Raw genomic sequence first — 20,126 nt, forward strand, 5'->3', positions numbered from 1 at the left:
TAGCAATTAGCAACATATTTCTCATGGATAGACAGCTATTTCTTTTTTCTTTTTTCTTTTTTTTTTTTTAATAAAAACATGATAGAAATAGATACAAAAATAGATATAGCAGTAGGTATTCTGATGATGAGGAGGTTTTCAGAAGGGCCTGAGGAGGTACAATGTACAAATCCTAGTGAGTTACAAAGTGATCATACATACAATACGATCACGTGCCTTTCAAAGTCACAGTTTTCCTATGCAAATGTTTACATTTCTATATGGTACCATTGTGTTTTTAGCTGAGATATATTTGTTCTGAAACTAAATGCTAAATGTGAAGGAGATAAGGGAATATAAAACAAACAAACAAAGAACACAATACAGACCTAATTAAAACAAGAAAAATTCTGATGAGAGAACACATTATTTCTTGGGTGTATTTCTACAAATAATTCACTGCAGTGATTAGAATTGAAGAATTTAAAAATAATAATAATAATTTTGACTTACTGGATATAACAGGTCATCTTTTTTCAAGGTATTATTCTCAGTAAAGATGTCCTGATACCTGCTTCATCACTATACATGAAGATTAGTGTTGTGGGCTGTAATAGGCTATCACGAGCATATTACATTTGGTAATATGGTACATTTTTGTATGAGACCAGCCACATGAGTGGCTGATAAATATGACTTCTTAGAAAGCAATTTCTGGAATTTAAGTAATTTAGGGTTTCTTCTAAAAATTAGAAGATTTGCTTACTACAAATTTTTGTCCAAACATGAATTTTGTAGTTATATTCCTTATTAATTACCAACATTATTTCAGTGATACCAAACAAAATCATGTAGCATGTGCAGCATACTATTTATCTTTAAATAAACTTGTACAGTATTTATTATACTACTCAGCTTGACACTACCCAACTACCACAACTTGAAATCAGTCACATTACTGTTATAGTATTCAGCTTTTCTTTACAAATAGATTAGTCCTTTAGGTCTTTCCACTTTGTTATGTTAGTCATCTGCTTAGCGCTGCAGTTAATGCAGGTGCTTTGGATTCATGCTGTTCATTTTATACTTTTGAAAAGACACAGAATTACTTAAAAGCAGACTGAATAATTTGAACCACAAAGTCTACCTAATGTCAAGGAAAGAAAGCTTTGAATTAGTGAAGATAATGCTACTATGGGCAGTTATGTTACAGATGTTATAACCTATTTGATATGAAGTAAATTCTAGCTACCTATTCCTATCATGAATTCTGAAAAATGTGACAGTTCGTACTTTGGATTCAGTTTCTTTTAAAATAAGTCAGTGTAGGAACATCCCACTATTCACATAATCACTGAATGTTTGAGGTTGGAAGGGATTGCCTCTTGTCCTGTCACTGGGCACCACTGAAAAGAGCCTGGCTCCGTATTCTTTATGTCTTCCTTTCAGATATTTGTGCACATTGATGAGATCTCCCCCTAGCCTTCTTTTAGCCAGGCTAAACAGTCCCATCTCTTGGGGACTCAATTACCACACAATTAAATCATGATGGTCCAGCCCTATCTTGTTATCAGAGCCAGAAAACAAAACAAATAAACACAATCATATGGTCTAAGAAAAAAATAAAAACTATCAAAAACCACCAATAGAAACAAAATGTTGAAGTATTCTAGAAGATTTTACATCTTTTCTTGTAAAATACTATTGGTCTTGGTTACCTTTCTTCCTGTCAAATTTATAGCTTAAAATGAGAAAACAGAGATTGAGTAGGTTAATGTTCAGCATCATGAAATACATGTAGTTATTCTGATATGAGTTTGGAGCTCAAGAATGTTACTAATTAAGACGTAAAATTTTCCTTTTTTGTCCGCTTTTTGCTCTTACATAGAAGAAAATTTGGTATGCCATTGCAGTGGCTTAAAGGGGATAAAAATGTTGAATTCTGAGCAAAATATGAGGATTATTGCATAAAGTCACTTGGCAAAAAACATTTTACCAAGTCTCCCTGTACTGAAGCAGTGATGAATGCAGCTTTGTTGTCTTTTTCTGATTCTGCCACAATAAATGTAAAATTATAATTTCTACATCTGTATAGTAAATCTACCTATTCGTTAGCCCAATAGGGTGTAATAATACCATAGAGCAGAATTTCCATCTTAAAAACTTTTGGCCTATGTATGTCTATGACTTGTTAAAATATTACATTCGTATCAAGAACGTCTCTAATTTTTTCCTAATACAACATGGTTTTGTTTACCTTACAGTGAGCTTGGTATCATTTTAAGTAGATTTTTAATGGCTTGTTGGTTTGAATATATTTTTTCTAGGTTTTATTTTGTTTCTCTTCAGATAATTTAGTCTTTTTTTTTTTAGTACATATATTTTCTTCAACATCTTTGTTTAGTGCCATAATTTTTCACATATTCAACTATATAAGTAAAGGTTAAAAAAACACATGCACACAATAAGTAATTTTCTGATGTTTTCTTCAGGATGGTTCTACTTTATGAGTTCGTCTCAGAGGGCTAAATGTTAAATGTTTTCATTGATAATTAACACACAAATTTTAAACTGAGATTTTCATACTTTGAAAATACAATAGAATATATAGGATAATATACAGGATAATATATAGGATATACAAGGTAATTTCAGCAATGCTGTTGGGATTTTTATTCCATTCCTAAAAATTACTTAGAGATTTTTTTGTTTTCTGGACAGCACTGTGTGTAAAAATAAAGTGAACAGATGCTAAGGCTGAGAGTCCCTGCTCCATATAGGAACAACTGTCATGATTTGGGAATATAGTAGGTAGGTAGGTAGAGAGATAGATAGAAAGATAGATAGATAGATAGATAGATAGATATTAGGGAATAGAGGGAAGAGATCAATAGGAGACATGGAGATAAGGATGACAGGCAGGAAAATACAGAAAGTAAATATATGAAGCTGGATTTTGTTCTTAAAATGTGAAAAGTGGGATAGGAGAAGAGGTGGGAGTTAGCGTCGTGATTTGAGAAAGACATTGTGGCTTACTTCTGGCTATGTCAGAATTATGTAATCTAATATATGATGTCAGAAGTCTGATCATCCTAAATTACTCCAGTAATTCTGTCCTGAAATACAGGTAGCAATTGAAATTTTGATACATACTGATGCCATCCAACAATGACATGTCACTAATTGATAATGCATGAATATTTTATTACTAAAATAAAAATTATTAGTGTGAGAGATCTGGAGGGGAAGAGATCTTGTTCTAGTTCATATGGCCAGTGTTCCTAGATATTTACTGGCAGAAAATGGCCAACAGATATACGCAGACTGTTTCTTTTAAAAATCAGTATTGACATAATAGGTTATTTTATGTAGCTATAATTTTATTACCATTTTTCTCCATCTGGCAAACATTTTCTACACTTCTTACCCCAAAATAAATCTTTGAAAAAATAGTTACACTAACATTAACTCAGAGTGGCCTTACAGAAAACAAATAGTAGAATTCACAGCAGTTGTTTGCAGGGAATATCTTGCCTCTATTTCTGGTTGTTAAATTAGAAGTATCTAATGTAAATATCAGAGATCTGTACAACTCACAAGACCACAGATTTTTAGAAATCATGCATCAGTAAATCAGGATACTATGAATTCAGATTAAACTTAGTGAAACCGAAATAACTGAAGAGATTAAACTGCCACCCTGAAAACCATATCCCAGCAGTAACATAAAAATTTTAGACAAGTTAATCCATTCACAGAAGATATTTCTATGAAGCTGGCATTTTATTTTTTTTTAAAGTGATCAACCAAATACTTTCTTCCTTAACATCAATTGTAATTCAGAGAAAAATACATTGAATTTCTGTGTATCTGCCAGCATCAAGCACCAGAACGATGCAGGCATTCATTGCCCATTGTTAAGGTTGAAGTTGCTATCATCAATGACATGCATTGCATTTAGCAGAAAGGTACCTTATCTTCATGACAACTAATTTTGTACCTATTCTTATGGAGATGGAGAAATTAGAGTGATGTTTGTGTATCAAAAATAACATCATAGTCAAGGTGACCAAGGACTAGCCTGTTCAGTAAGAGGGGACTACTACTTTTGCATAAACTATATAATGAATATCATGTGTTTTATTATATGCATGTGGAAAAGAACCAAAACAAACGGGAAGGGGAAAGAAAACATTACTGTACCTGCTGTGAAAGTAATATGTCCATCTGTAAAAAAGTCAGATTCTAAAAAAGCCCTCTCATTTTAGCTAGTAATCATGCAACTTAAATTCTACTATGTGGTAAGTTTCATTTGCTTTTCGATCTCAAAATTTCACATTCAGATTTACAAGGTCTTCCTTGCAGCCACATGATCATGATAGTGGAAGGAAAATTGTAAAAGTTAGTAACCATGAACACTGTACATTCTATCTTCCTCCTAAGGATGATTATATATCAAAATCTAATCACCTGGCTTCGTTTGTTGAGGTCTTTCTAAAATTATTCTTGTTATAAAGAATACGTGACAATTATTGTACCTGTCGTGGGAGGTTCTACTTTATCTCCAAGGAAGAGCTAGTGATTTCAGAATACTGGCTATTGCCAAACAGGCAAGAGGGAGAAAATACAAGAGAAAGATAGAAGGCTGTTAATCAATTTGGGCGGAGTTACAAAAATTTAAGGTGCTTTAACAGGATGGATGGTAATGAAAGTACTAGATTTGTTAGAGGATGCAGTTTATTGAGCTCTTGATGATGGGAAATACATGACAGTATTAACCATCTAAGAGAGAGTCTTCCAAAAATATAGTACAGGAAACATCCAGCATCTTAGACCTGACAATCTGCCATATATTTTCACTGTATGATCCAGGAAGATGAATTATTTGAGGAACAAATAGTCAAAAGTTTGAAAATCTACATTCTTAAATGAAGAAGTACAAATCTGATTCTGCACACCAGTTTGCTATTACAGCTCTCTGGACATGTGCTGAATCAGGTAATTTGCCATATCCAATTTTGTGTATAACTATTAACATACACCAGAGCTGGATCTTTGAAGTTGTTAATTGAATTACATTCTGAATGAGACATGATATATGGGTCTGTTCTTGAATCACTGTTCTGAGACATTACGCCTAATAAGGATATTTAAATGCTAGAGACACTTTTCAGGTCAGAGTTTGCTTCTCCTACACAATCTTCTTGTACAGTATATGGGTAACTACATCTCATAATTGTAGTGCTGACCTGTCAGTTTCTGTTACAGTGGTCACTCAGCACAGGAGAGGCAGTGCATTGCGTGGAGTTACTGGACACCAAAGCCAGCTCAGTTCGGGTCACTGCTGCACTTGCACTGTGTCTTGTGAGGCTCATTGCCCATTGGCTTGAGAGGTCCCTGCTATAGGACTTCTTGTAACATGCAACTCAAATCATGGGTTACAACAGTTTAAAGGCACATCCATTACAATCTCCACCCCTTGTTCTTTTGGACCAGGCCATAGGGTTTAACATTGCAATGAACTCCTCCCCTCACCCCTGATCCAGCCTGGGTTTGTCCATTGGCCACAGCCCTCTCAGAAGTCTACCTACTGTGTGGTGGACTTTTATCCACAGCCACAGATGCTTGGAGGTCTGCCTGTTCTGGTGTGGACTTAGTATCAGGCCACAGCCTCCTCAGAAAAATACCTGCTGCAGCACGGACTTAAATGTAGCCGCCGTCGCTTCAAGGTACATTTGCTCTGGTGCAGCCTTTTCTGTTGGCCATAGTCACTTCAGAGGCCCCTTCAGACACCTGCTGTGTCGTGGTCTTATCCATGGCCACAGATGCTTTGAGGGGTACTTTGCTTCAGAGTGGACTTAATCCATGGCCAGAGAGATTTCAGTGTGTTTGTGTTCCTGCGTGGTAATAGTCCCTCTGATTCAAGTTCAGTTTGGATTTCCAGCCTGTCCAGTACAACAGCACAGGAACAGCACTGATGACCTGTTATGGCCACGTGGATGGCCATAACTGTTATCAAAATGTTCCCAGGCACAGCAAAGCAAGATGATAAGGTGTAGAGCAAATGGCAGAAGCAAAAGCATCCACTAACAAGCACTGGATTCTACCATACAGTACGGCAAGCAAGCCCCTATCAAGCAGAGGAGCCTGCAAATTAGCATCTAAACAGCTATAGCATCTGTAAATTTGGTCTAGCACACTCCACATTGCAATCAAATCTCTCATCATCTTGAATCCTTCAAGCCCAACACTGGGTGCCAAAAGGACTGATGTAGTTCAACCTGGCAGGCAACTAAGTGCCACATGGCCACTTGCTCACTCTCCCCAGGTGGGATGGGAGCAAGAAATGGAAAGGTAAAAGTGTGAGAACTCATGGGTTGAGATAAAGTTTACTGTGGAAAGCAAAAGCTGCATGTACAAGCAAAGCAAAACTAGGAATTCATTCACTACTTCCCACTGGCAGGCAGGTGCTCAGCCACTTGTGGTTTAGCAAGGCTCATCGAGTGTAATGGTTCCTTGGGAAGACAAACACCATCACTCCAAATGTCCCCCCTTTCCTCCTTCTTTAAACCAGCTTTTATTGCTGAGCATGATGCCACATGGCATGGGACATCCCTTTGGTAAGTTGAGGCCAGCTGTCCTGGCTGTGTCCCCTTGCAGCTCCTGGTGCACACCCAGCATCCTTGCTGGCAGGGCAGCATGAGAAACAGAAAAGGCCTTGGCTCTGTGCAAGCACTGCTTTGCAACAACTAGAAACATTGGTGTGTTATAAACACTGTTTTCATCAAAAATCCTAAACGCAGCATTGTGTGAGCCAATATGGAGAAAATTAACTGTTGCACCCAAAATCATGACAATACTAAACATGTTTCTGTTTGATAAATACCAATTTTGTAACCATTTAAGCACACTATACTACAGCTAGCAATGAAAGTATACAAGAAAAATGTCCTTATATATTTCATTCTCTTTTTTATTTTTGTTATTTTATAAGAAATATCTAACAATGTATAAGAATATCTTTTATTTGTACTTTAAAAAAATATTTCCAGAGCTATTTTCTTTGTATGAAACATCACTCCAGTTATTTACTCCTGACTAGCAAATCAAAGATCATGTTATTTAAGATGATTTGCCTGCAAGTATCTTCTACTTTTGGCTATATCGGATCTTTCAACTGCTGGGGAAATTGCTGCAAAGCCTTTTTTTCCAATCTTTTAGAGAGAAAACATAAAGCTAATTTTGTTTAGCAATGCTTTGCATTTTGGAGTTGTTGATTTTGATATAGCTTTATCTGAAGGGCTTTTTGTGATTTAAGATGCTAAACCTGTTAGTATCTGTAGTCATGTGTAGATGACAGTCCATAACTGGCCTACTCTTTTAAAATATAAGTAGACAGATAGTACAGTGATCCAAAATCTGCCTTTAGAAGACAGAGCAGTTTGAACCAAAAGTCACTACTCTCTTAAATGCTTGTACCTACAGGAACTGGACACTCCTTTTTCACATGTAAGTCTTGTAAGTAGGATATGAATTGGCCCAATGTTTACTTAAATTAACAGAAAGCATCAGAAAGCATCAAACCATGTGATCCATCATGTTAACCATCAGTTAGTTGGGTTCTGACGGAACATCTTTCTATCTGCCACATTCATGCCAGTGTTCATTGATAAAGTGAAGTTACTTTGAGAAATTGTCCATTATGGAGGACAGAGCTTATTTAAAATCTGTTGTTAAATGACTTCATTTTGTGTCTCATGCGCACTGTGATGAGATTTCTGACCCATATGTTGAACACACATTCAGTGCAAAAGCTGTCCTCCAGGAAGAAGTCAGTTCATGCAGTTTTCCTTCAGGTGGATCCCACTGCTAACTTCATTTCCAGAAGCCAAGTGTCTGACTGGGCGTTCTGACGTTCCTGATCATACCTAAGCATAAAACAGGCATATGCAAAGTTTGCTTTTATCTTCACAGAGCTCCATTTTTGTGATGTCATATCCTGAATACTCTTTATTAGTCCATTCTTTGCAAGAAGATATTTAGATGTTTAAATATGTTTTTAAAGGTCTATGAGAATCAAAGAGCAGTAGAATTACTTACCGTAACATCTGAAAAGGAAAGAAGAGCTCCTGTGTCTTGTAAATAAAATTATATGAAGCCATACTTCACTTACTTGGATGAAATCATCTCCTTTCTTACAAAAATAAGGGCTGAATATTTATTAAAAAAATATGTTGAGCTATGTAGTAGACTATCTGTGCTTAGAACAGATGACAGTTTTCTCTGATCTCAGCCTGTATGTATGCATGCACCAGAAGCATAATAAAACCAAAAAGTTACATTTTTGCACAAAGGTAAACACAAAAAGAAGTTGAAAACGTACTTCAGAAACAAGAAAGTAGTTTAAAACTATTCTTGAAGCTAAATTCTACTGTTAAGTCAAATGTGTTCTAGTCTCTGATAGACCTACTAGAAATTTTCTAGTCTAAAGTTAAACTAATTGTGAGAAGACTAGAACAGAATTTCCAGAGACACAACTAGAAGCATTTAACAACTATTTATCGAAATATATATGGTTCAAGTATTAAAAAGATATACCATGGCACCAGCTATAACTGATAATTCTCTTTAAGAACTGTGTTTCCTTCACTTTCAGTAATATAAATGATATTTACTTAATACTCTTAAACTATAATACGAGTGCGATTATAATGGAAAATTGATTTCAAAATAAATATTTAATAGACAAAAATATGATATACCTAAGACAGAAGCAGAGGAGCAGGAGAGAACCACTCCTGCTCATTTCTGGAGACCATTAAACTGCTTCTGTTTTCCAGGGAAACAGTGAGTAGAATGCAAGAGCCTTGTCACTGCTGGCATTGTGATCTGAAAAATATAATTAGTTTGCAAGCCAGCAGTTTTCTCTGGATCCGATTCAGTGTTTGGCTGCATGCTTAGTATAGCCATTTACAGGCAAGGTTTGTGAGGAAGATGCACCATCTCTTTGTCTGTAGCTTGATGATTTCTTAAGGAACTGATATGATGATTATCTTAAATAGAAAGCATACTGATATGCACAATGTTTTATCTGAAGTAGGTAAAATGCATAGCAATATTTTAGGTGTTCTTTTTTCTTTCATTATTTTATTCTAGGTTTATTTACACAGCCAAGTGTCTTTCTTTAGAAAGGTTTCATAAAGTATATGATCTGATAGGAAATTGGTGAAGCATTTACACATCTATGAACATTCAGTGAGTGAGTGTAATTTCTCCATGGCAAAAGGAGACTCTATAAAATCAGCAACTGAACAGTGTACATATATGTTTCATACTGCAACTCCCTTTGTCACCAGCCATTGGGAAGTAATAAACAGCTTGGGAAGTCAGTGTGCTGACTGAACATTGAACCCAGGGCCACATCCACACATCCACCTGCAGATGTCACAAGAGAAGGAACCTGCCTATTACTTTCGTGCACTGAACCCTAAACATCATGTAATAATGCACCCTAACAAAATGTACTGTGCCTTTCCCAGAGTCTGGCTGGAGAGTTTCTCATCATTGGGATGAAACAGTTTTTGTCATTTCTGAGGCAGATCTTTCAAGGGCCTGATATTGCCTAATGTTAAATATAATTAGCAAGTTTTCTCTTCCTGAGAATTTCAGCTGAAACAATTTCAGCAGAGGAGAAACCTATGAAAATAAGAGCTTAAAAAACTCAGGGTTGAACACTGATGTTGCCACGGTTAGTAATAAATTGAAACAGCATTCAGTTAAAACTTTAGAAGATTAGTACTTCAATAGAGTTATACGGTATGTTTTATACTAAAACAGTTAACATATTTGTGTATTACTTTCTTTTTTCAGATGCTCCAACATTTGTGTCAAATCAAACCATGCATTACTCTTGGGAAGGCAATCCCATCAATATAACATGTGAAGTGCTGGCAAATCCATCTGCCACAATTCAGTGGAAGAGAGGAAAATTAGTTCTACCTGTAAAAAATACAACACATCTGAAGACCTACAGTGCAGGAAGAAAGCTGATTCTAGAGGTAAGGCTTAAAAAGGAAATCAACATTGTGACATTAGTAAATTCATTACTTCAGTTTGGCACCATTGTAAGTCTTATGCAGTGTGCTTAAGGTTAAGATTTATAATTTAATAAGTAAAGGTCTTTAAAAAAAACAAAACAAAACATAAAAACTATGTATGAACTGATTTATCTCCACATTTCTTGTGAACATTTGGAAAATAAACCTTATTTACATGGCTTGTGTTCAGTTTTGCATCTGCACTGAACGCTAATGTGACTTTCATTTATTGCAAGTAAATAAATGCATAAATATAATATTAATCCATCGGGTTGATAGTAATAATTAAAGTGACTATCTGGTAGGTGCTTGGTATATACAAAAATGTATGTGTGGCTTCAGTCAAGACCAAACCAGAAGGAGAAAGTGAAACTAAACTGCAGTTGGTTTAGATGGCTATTATTATTATTATTATTATTATCTTTATTTATTATTGTCTCTAAACGTATCATCTTGACTAAATAGTGAACTACTGAATAGTAATGTACAACAAGTCATGTTCCTTGATTAATGATTTCACAACAAAGTGTATTCAACCGCTATCTCCAGTCCTGGTCTCACGTGTTACAGCAACTAGATACTCTCTCCTGACTGAATGTGAGAAGTGTGGAGGAAATTAGCTTTCTTCATTTAAATCTAGTATTAGCAGCTTCAGCATATTTTTCTCAGTTGCCATAGGAAAAACGGTTCAGAAGCTGTAGGGCTAATACGAGTGGGGGTCCTACATCAGATCCCAAGCAAGAGGTATATGATATTCTGAAATAAGCTGTGTCTTCTTCCTAAAGTCCAAACAATGAACCTCATTTCTTGAAATTTACGGTATGTGTGTTATTTTGTTGCTTCTTTCAGAAGAAGCGTTACTTGTAATAGAAAAGTCTAGTTTTCTGTGAGATGTTAAGTGATTGTCCCATGGGAAATTGGATAAGAGGGGAGCAAGAGAATGTGCATCATTATGTAATACAATGTCAGAATAGAGCATAATGACATAAAGAATTTTGAAATAAATGACAAGCTGATTTATACATGTATGATTACAAATGAATTCATTTATCTGATGAGAAATGGTCTATGATAGCAAATCATTATCTGCTCTCTGTAGCCTTTACAGGAATTAACTATAAATTTACAGATCTGTGTTATGTTGTGGGAAGAAGACAGAAAGGAAATATTCAGTCATTCTAATAACTGATCCTTTATTTTGCTTGAGAACTCATATGTAGCTTCTGGTTTTAGTGAGTTTGCTCAGGTTAGCTAAATCTTGGTAAGCATGAATGGTTTTTACTTACCTCATCACATATTAATCAATTGGCTGGGTGATCACACTCAGAGAGTTGACATCAATGGCTCAATGTCCAAGTAGAGATCAGTAACAAGGGGTGTTCCAATATTGACCCCTGGGTCAGTATTGGGATTGGTGCTGTTTGACATCTTTGTTGGTGACATGGACAGTGGGACCGAGTGCACCCCCAGAAAGTTTGACGATGACACCAGGCTGTGTGGCACGGTTTACCAGAGGGACTTCTGCCATCCAGGGGGACTTTGACAGGCCTGAGAAGAGGGCCTGTGCAAACCTCTTGAAGTTCAACAAGGCCAAGTGCAAGGTCCTGCAACTGGGCTGGGACAATCCCAAGCACGAATACAGGCTGGGCAGAGAATGGATTGAAAGCATCCCTGAGGAGAAGGGCCTGGGGGTGTTGGTGGATGAGAAGCTCAACAAGAGTTGGCAATGTGCACTTGCAGCTCAGAAAGCCAACCATATCCTGGGCTGCATCAAAAGCAACATGACCAGCAGGTCGAGGGAGGTGATTCTTCCCCTCTGCTCTGCTCTCATGAGACTCCACCTGGAGCACTGGGTTCAGCTGTGGGCCCCCAGCACAAGAAGGACATGGACCTGTTGGAGTGAGTCCACAGGAGGACCGCAAAGATGATCTAGGTGTTGGAGCATCTTTCCTATTAACACAGGTTGAGGGAGTTGGGGTTGATCAGCCTGGAGAAGAGAAGGCTCCGGGGAGACCTTATACGAGTCTTCCAGTACCTAAAGGGGGCCTACAAGAAAGCAGGAAAGGGACTCTTTGTCAGGGCAGGTAGTGATAGAACAAGGAGTAATGGTTTTAAACTAAAAAAATGGTATATTTAGATTAAATATTAGGAAGAAATTGTTTATTGGAGGATGGTGAGGCACTGAAACAAGTTGCCCAGAGAAGCTGTGAATGCCCCATCCATGGAAGTGTTAAAGGCCAGGCTGGATGGGGCTTTGAGCAACGTGGTCTAGTGAGAGGTGTCCATGCCTATGGCAAGGGGGTTGGAATTAGATGATCTTTAAGGCCCTTTCCAATCCAAACCATTCTTGATTGTTTGATTCCGTATTAGCTTTAACCTCTCCCAATGAGTTTTACAGTCCTCTCGAAGTGGATTTCAGTTATTTTGATTGAACTGGGTGGAGTCATCAGGACTACCTTAATAATTCTGCAGGAAAAAAAATGACATTAACTGACATTAATTGAAACATCATTTTTTTACATGGTTCAAATGTTAAATTACATGGAGGAAAGAGGCTTTTGATAACTTGACACTTGCAAAACCACAGCTTTCCAAGAAACAGTCTCCACAGTTCCCTTAAAGAAAAGTTTGGACTATCACTGAAATGTGTTCTGCTCATTTATATAGGTTGGCAGTTAATCCACCCTTCGGTGCTATTTTGACAAGTCAATACAGACCCATGCCACCTAGAATAAATGTTATAGAGCCACTAGATTAACTACAAAGAAAGCTTATGCTGCTCCCTGGCAACTTTTCTTTTTTACCCCTGAATTTCTAGTGTATTGTGAATCCCATAAACTAAAAAAAGCAAAATATTATCCTTGCATTATCTGTAGGAACAGCAATTTTCAGACCTATCATTGCTTAGTTTAATCAAAATATGTGCAAATATTGTCTTTGTGAACAAATGTGCAGTTTATTAATTTTTTCCTTCCTTGTTCAAAAGTGAAATTATAGAGATAAACAATGTCACCATTTCCCATTATTTGATTTCCTAATTTGAATTTGAAAAGGGGGAGTTTAACATGAAAAAGGGTGAATCTAGATCTGTATTTTGGGGAATATACTAGACAGGCTGAAGTAAGAACTCATCTGCATATTGGTTAAATAGAACATATTTGCATTTCTGATTTTTTAAAAGAACTTTATTATTTGAATAGAAAGTAATATTTTCAAATTGTATTCATTTTAAAGATTGCTCCCACATCTGACAGTGATTTTGGACGGTATAACTGTACAGCCACAAACAGAATAGGAACAAGATATCAGGAGTATACACTTGGTCAAGCTGGTAAGTTAAAAAACCGTTCACAAGTTTATTTAAATCTTTCTTCTCTTTTCATCAAAACAAAGTTCAGACACAATTTTCTCTGTTTATTTGATTCCGATGGAATGTTTGCAGTTAATTTTAATCCTCTAAAAGTAGAGTAGCAGTTTGAAGGAAAATAAGCCAATTCCCTCAAAATATGAATGTTCTTTGAATTTAATTTTAAGCCCTTCTGAAAATTGAAGAAATGTAATTATGTTAACTTTTTTCCTTTGCCCTTATTACATCCTACATTTTAACAGTGTGTCTTCATTACCTCAGTGGATAGACATATGGCTTGCAGGCAGTAAAAATAAGGAAGACGTAGGAAAATCCTTTTCCTTTTTCTTTCCTGTATTTTCTTGAGAAACCAAAGAGAAAAGACTGAAATACTTGAGCAAAGAATTTTTATCATTTGCAGTTCTAGTTATTTAAAAGCAGAATTTGACCTGGTGTGCTAGACAGAGTTAATTTAAGCTCGGAAATGTTTTATAATCAGTTGTTAAAGAACTTATGAATATTTTTAGGTCCATCTATCATTGCTTAGGCAAATATAAAAATATGACTGTGTGTTTCAACTTCAGCAGGATTAACTATTAACTAATATTAAATGAGAGTTTCTTAGCATTTCTTTCAATGATATTTTGTTGAGGAATGGACCAACACTTATTCAGCAAGCTTTGACATCTCCCGACATGTGGATTTACATTCTTAGGTGATGCAAATTGTTCCACCTTTAATGACATCTATGGATTTATAATGTAGTTTACAGTAATAAAGTTACAGTCAAACTGAAAGCTATACACCCCTTACAATGCGTTGTTATAGATCATTTTCTTCATGGAACTTTGAGGTCATACCATACTGCCAGACTGGCTGATAAATTTGCAAGGTAGAGGTAGAAATAAAGATTAGAGCACTTCCAGTCTTGTATATATTTTTTTTAACTTAGGGCTTGTATATTTTTTATGATCTTGAATGTTTCGGCTGTAATTTTTTGTTATATTTTTTGAATAAAAAAAAATAAACTCTTTGGAGCCCTATTACTAGGAGGACCTTTGTGGGTACATTGCTGAAATGTGAGTGTCCAATCACAGCCTCTTTTACGCTACCAATTGTTTTAATTTTTATAGTACTGCTCAATAGGGCAATTATTTTCTTTTAGTGTCTCAGGAGTTACAAAAAGTGGTTGTTTTGTTTATTAAGAAGTTTCTTAGGTCTAAGCTGTTCACAGCTTTGAAATTTTTTCCCATTTCTTCTAAGGAAATTATTTCTAACACACCATTTACCATTAACTCTCTCTATATATATTTAAATATATTTTATATGCTACACTATACTATAATATATTTATATTTATATTCATTTACCATGAATACTGTACTCTCTTTCTTTTGTCTTTGTTCTGTGGCCAAAGCAGTTAACTTCCTAAAATAGGCAAATATAGTTTTTCTTTTAAAAAACAACAGATTTTGATGTGGCAAGATTTTATATCATACAGAAGATCCATTCTTCTTCATTTGACAACTTTTTCATTTGCTGTGTTTCAAATCTGATTGTCCTTTGGTAGCTACATGCTACACTCTACTATTAACTCTTCCTTTTGCATGTTACTTAGTCCCAATCCAGTCCTAATTTCCTGCAATAAATTTATATTCTGCCTTACAAAACTCTCCCCAATTTAAGGAAAATCACAAGCTGATTCATACCCCAAACCATTTTTTTTGTTTGTTTATTTTATTTTTTTTGTGTGTGTGTGAAAAGAAGTTGTAGAAAAGAACAGTTTGTAGGGTCTTCATTCATGTTCATGATCATTTACCTCATTTGTCCCATTTATTTCAATGGAACCACTTGAACACTTGAGTTTCCATAAAAAAGGCTAAAATTATGATTATAACAGTTCATCAATACTACTTATGGCTTTAAATATACAAAAAAGAATACTTCTTGTGACGTTCAAAATTAAGGTAGTAATAGAAAAGCTCTAAATTTTAATGAAAAACACTATTAACTAATTTCTCTACCAACTATTCTGTCTCTGGTTAAGAAATCTCAAGATTTATAGAAAGTTAGTGTTGATTTGAATTGGTAAACTATATCTATTATCTGTATGTTATTTTTGTCCTCCTTTCATTTAGGAAATAGACAACCCTCTAGAAACTAAGGATCCGATTTTGTAAATATTGTGACTGGCATAGGATTTGTAGACTTCTATTAAATCCATCAAACGAGGACTGCACCTAATCCCCTGATTTTAGACAGGTTACGTTTATTTCTCTTCAGCCCGGCTTTCTCTTTGGGGCAACACATGTATCTATTGATTCAGCTGCAGCATTTGCTCTGCTTGTTCTTCTGCAGTGCTAGGTGCTACGTTGGCCTCTGGAGTATTACCTCTAAGACTCGATGCATGTGAGGCTCCACTGGAAAAGAAAAGCAGTAGAAGGGTAGTATGAAATCTGCTAAGAATGATTTCTCAGTTCCTCTCAAAAACAGAAAACTTGCCACTAGAAGCCCTTTTTAAAGCCGTGAACATAGATGTTAGAAAATGGAAGGAAAAATCCTTCAGGTGTCTTACCTCTCAGGACAAAAGAAGATGAAAAAGTGGAGCAATTGTGCCAATGGAAACAGAGGCAGTCAGATTCTGGTTACTGCTGTACACTGTTTTTTTGTAAAGATGTGTATACATATGGTAGCATCTCAGTAGATATTTTGTATCTGCTGAATATTTCCTAATTTTGCAAAACAGACAATAACGTCACAGCTCAGTGATGCTACAGGATTATTATTTTAGTGATATATTTATTTCTTGCTTTTATACATAATTAATTTTAATACAAAATGTTTCTCATTATTAATTGAAAAACAACATGGTATTTTAATAATGCGTTTTATTTCAGCTAATTCTCACATGAGAGCCCCTGGAAATGCGAACGAGAGAAAATAACTCCATACAAGCTGTTTTGGCTTTTTAACACAGCTATGTCAGAGATGTTACTGATTCCAGTATTTCAAACAGCTTACTATTCTCTATTTTTGCAAGCGTTTGTTTAACATTTTTCAGTCAATTCCACAGAAAACGTTATCAGCAATTTTGAAAGTTATGTATTGGGGTTGTAAGCAAATAAAGGTAAATCGGTATATATTTAGTGAAATTAACAAAGCATTATGGGAAGTTATTATGTTAAGTATGAGCTATGTATGGACATTCTATAACATGAAATGAAATAGAAAATAGAATAAATTTAAATTTTGTAGTAATTATGATGAACATATATCCTTAATATGTCATTGTGGTATAGTATTTATGTGGGGTTTGAGGGCGTCAGGACTCCATTGCGCTGGATAATCCTTACAGCAATGTAATGCATAATATACACTATCTTGAAAGACTGACATTGTTAGCATTTGTACCTAAATAGCCTTTTTTTGGTGGGGAAAAAAAAAAAAAACAGCAAATAAAACATGTATTTCTCTGTTATAATTTCTGCATTTAAGCTAACGTTGACTGGAAATGAAAAATAGTCAGGGAGAGAGAGGATAGAAACATCATCATAATTACAGGAACAAAATGCTGTATGCAGCTTTCTTCCTAGTTTTACTACCCCTATTGTTTTACTTCAGTAAATCAGGAAGTCCTAATGACTGATATTTCCCAAATAAACATTATTTTCATGCATTTAAATAGAGCCTGGATTTCCTTGTCACTTTGACTGTAAGTACTAATGCTGGGGTGTAACAGACTATTCCAATGGATCTGTCAGAGAAAAATAAATACTTCTTCCAGCTAGGAGACTGTAATAAGCAAGGTATCCTGCTAGGGTAAATTTTACAAATAACAATCATTTTACTGAATTGTTTTCTCTTAAAATTCTGCAGGAATGACTTATTGCTTCATGTTTTGTTCCATTTTTCTGCTTTGTTTTTTTTTTTTTCAGAAGATTCAAACTGGTTTTTTTTGTTGTTGTTGTTTGTGGTTTTTTTTTTATTACTACTAGTTAAAACGTGATCATATGGCACGATATCATTATATTTTTTCTTTTGCCCCTCCTTAAGAAATACGGCTTATTGGTGACAGAAAAAGATTTCTTTCAAAATTTAGATTTGCAACCATAGCAGTGTGTATGACAGAAGAACTATACTTGCTCACTGTAATTATACAGAGCTACTAAATCATCCTGAACTCTGGATACTGTCATTTAAATCTTTCACAGCAACTGAAGAACTGCAACCTATTCAAGCTTTCACACTGAAAGGTGCCATTACTTGCAAAATGCTGGGAATCTTCAGTGCTTATTGAAGGCTTACTTACGCGTGCTCAGCACCTGACTGGTAGTGATCAACCCTTGAAAACACCATGAGTGACATCCTCTTTTCTCATTGCTTAAGCATTTAAATTGGTGTGTGAGTAACATGTAAAATACAAGAAGATCCACAGTCTTTTTCATTTCTTGCCACTGCAAATGAATTGCCTCACATCACATCCACAGCTTTTGTTTTAGAAGTCTACTTATACTCTGTTTTTTCTCTATGACAGGCTTAGGCTTTGACAAGCAGGTGAGCTTGGCAGATTGTCCCAATGGCTTTCAGAGCCTGAGGTGAGCACAGATATTCCTAGATTTGCCCAGATCAAGTTTAGTCGTAGATAATGTGAAATGTCAGTATGTAGGTAGATTTTATTAACTAGTAAAGCATTTTTCCTTTTTGTTGAGATCTCATTATTGTTATTTCAAATGCTTTTGGGTAGACAAATAGAAAACCGTATGGCTATCAATGGTCTAGTACAATGTTGTTGGAATAGATAATTTACTATCTTAAAATGGTAAATGTTGAAGTTATGACACAGCTAAACTGGATTTTTTTTTCAATTCTTTCCTTTCGATATTGATGTGTATTTTGCACATGACAGTATAAAGTTAGACTGAATCCAGAGACCCTAAATGTAAACCATGATTCACCTCCAAGGCTCTCCTGGCCTTACTTTCTCTAGACTTCCCTTTCCCCTTCTTTCCTCTCTTCTGGGACAGGAAAGGGGTTGAAAGTTCAGATGAATAGTTGATTTGCCTTTTTGCCTTAGTTTTTCTTTCAGTCTTTGCACATAGGAGGATACTTTTATTTTTGATGAAATTTGAACATCTCACCACATCATGCCTGGAATTGCAGCTAAGCACGGAGACCTACAGTGACATAGTGTTAACAGGAGCAACTGTTGGCAGAAACCACACCAATAAGAAGTGCATACAGTTTGAAAATTAGTTGCATCATACAGCTCTGATGATGAATTACAAACTTGTCTTGCCAAATCATCCATTTTATGTTTTGCACAGTTTACCATAGAATACCAAGGATCTTACAGCATTTAGGAAATGGTAATATATAATAAATTTTAATGTTAATGGTAACGTATAATAAAACTTTAAGAAATGAGAGATGCTATATCTGTTTCCATTCTAAAGCAATGTTACAGAGAATCAAAAAGGAAAATTAAAATGCATTCTATGATGTCATTAGACATCAAGAATTCCCAATTAATCAAATTATCAAATATATCTTAAGTCTCCTATATACACAGAAAGTCAGTGAAGATGGGGAATAATGACATCAAGAGCAAATGAAGAAATGGGAAAGACAATAAATGAGCTTCACAGAAATTATATCCTGTAAACGGTCTTATGGAATCAGTTGATGTTCAAGATTTAAAAAGGTTGATCCATAAGTGACAAGAACTATAGTATCAAATTTAACAGTTTACTAATCTGGATTTTTGGTGCTGGCACTTTGGGACTGGTTAATGGATGTTGTTCCTTGTTTCTCCATATATTCCTGTTTTCATACAGGTAAAATAAAATTAAAGAAATAGGACTTTATTTTCCCTGGAAAATAATACAACAAAAGAAGGTAGTCATGTTCTGTGCCAAAACAGTGCTTTGGGGTCTTACTGACTGTTTTAGGATTGCTGGGCTGCTTTTTTTTTTTTTTTTTTTTTTGTATAACTTTTGCCTTGCTGCTGCCTAATGCCCATTTACCTTCATAAAACATGGGCAGATCTAAAATCTAGATCTCAGCCCTAAAACTTGCCATGTACATCTTCTGTATCAGCATCAGCTAAAGGATATGTAATAGTAAAAATATATTCAATATATATTCAAAAATATATTCAATATATTCAATATATTCAATATCATAATCTATTCAATAAGCATGTGTGTAAAACTGTCAGCACTGCAATTGTTTTTGCTTTATGTGCATGTATCTTATTTTTCTTTATTATTTATGTATTTATGTGTGAGCTGTGGTCCTGGGTTCCTTATCCATTCCTTATTTTTCCAGAACCCCCAGTGATATGATAAAATAAATTTATTGTAGTTTTCCCCAATCAAAGACATCAAGGCAAGACTGGACCTTATCTGTACATTTAATATTGAATTTTTTTTTTCCATTCCAAGGATGCACAAGGAAGAACTGTTTCACCAAGATCTTTAACTCCAAAGATGTACTCCCTGCTGCATCTCTTTCCCTGCTATGCTCCTGATAGTACTTATATTCAGCATTTAGACATAGTCAGTATATATGCCAGATGTATGGAGTCAGGAAAAGCTGCAGAACTGTGGTAGGAATGTGTTGACAGGAGATAATGAGACAAGAACTAACTGGAAGATAAATCTCTGACCCCACAACGTACTCCCACACCATTACTTCTTTCTTCC

At 35.4% G+C, this 20,126-nt stretch overlaps 1 protein-coding gene across 6 annotated transcripts in view; it reads left to right on the plus strand.

Moving 5' to 3' along the window:
• The window catches only part of NCAM2 (neural cell adhesion molecule 2), a 288,588-nt gene that overhangs the window by 201,074 nt on the left and 67,388 nt on the right, over window positions 1-20,126 (plus strand). For all 6 annotated transcript variants that reach the window (XM_080579695.1, XM_080579698.1, XM_080579696.1 and 3 more), the window contains exons 10-11: window positions 9,850-10,037; window positions 13,311-13,407. In XM_080579695.1, the coding sequence (XP_080435821.1) occupies window positions 9,850-10,037; window positions 13,311-13,407 (285 nt within the window). The remainder of the gene's footprint in view (window positions 1-9,849; window positions 10,038-13,310; window positions 13,408-20,126) is intronic.

Source organism: Anser brachyrhynchus, assembly GCF_964034855.1.
Source record: "Anser brachyrhynchus genome assembly, chromosome: 1".
In the NCBI taxonomy this organism is placed as follows: Eukaryota; Metazoa; Chordata; class Aves; order Anseriformes; family Anatidae; genus Anser; species Anser brachyrhynchus.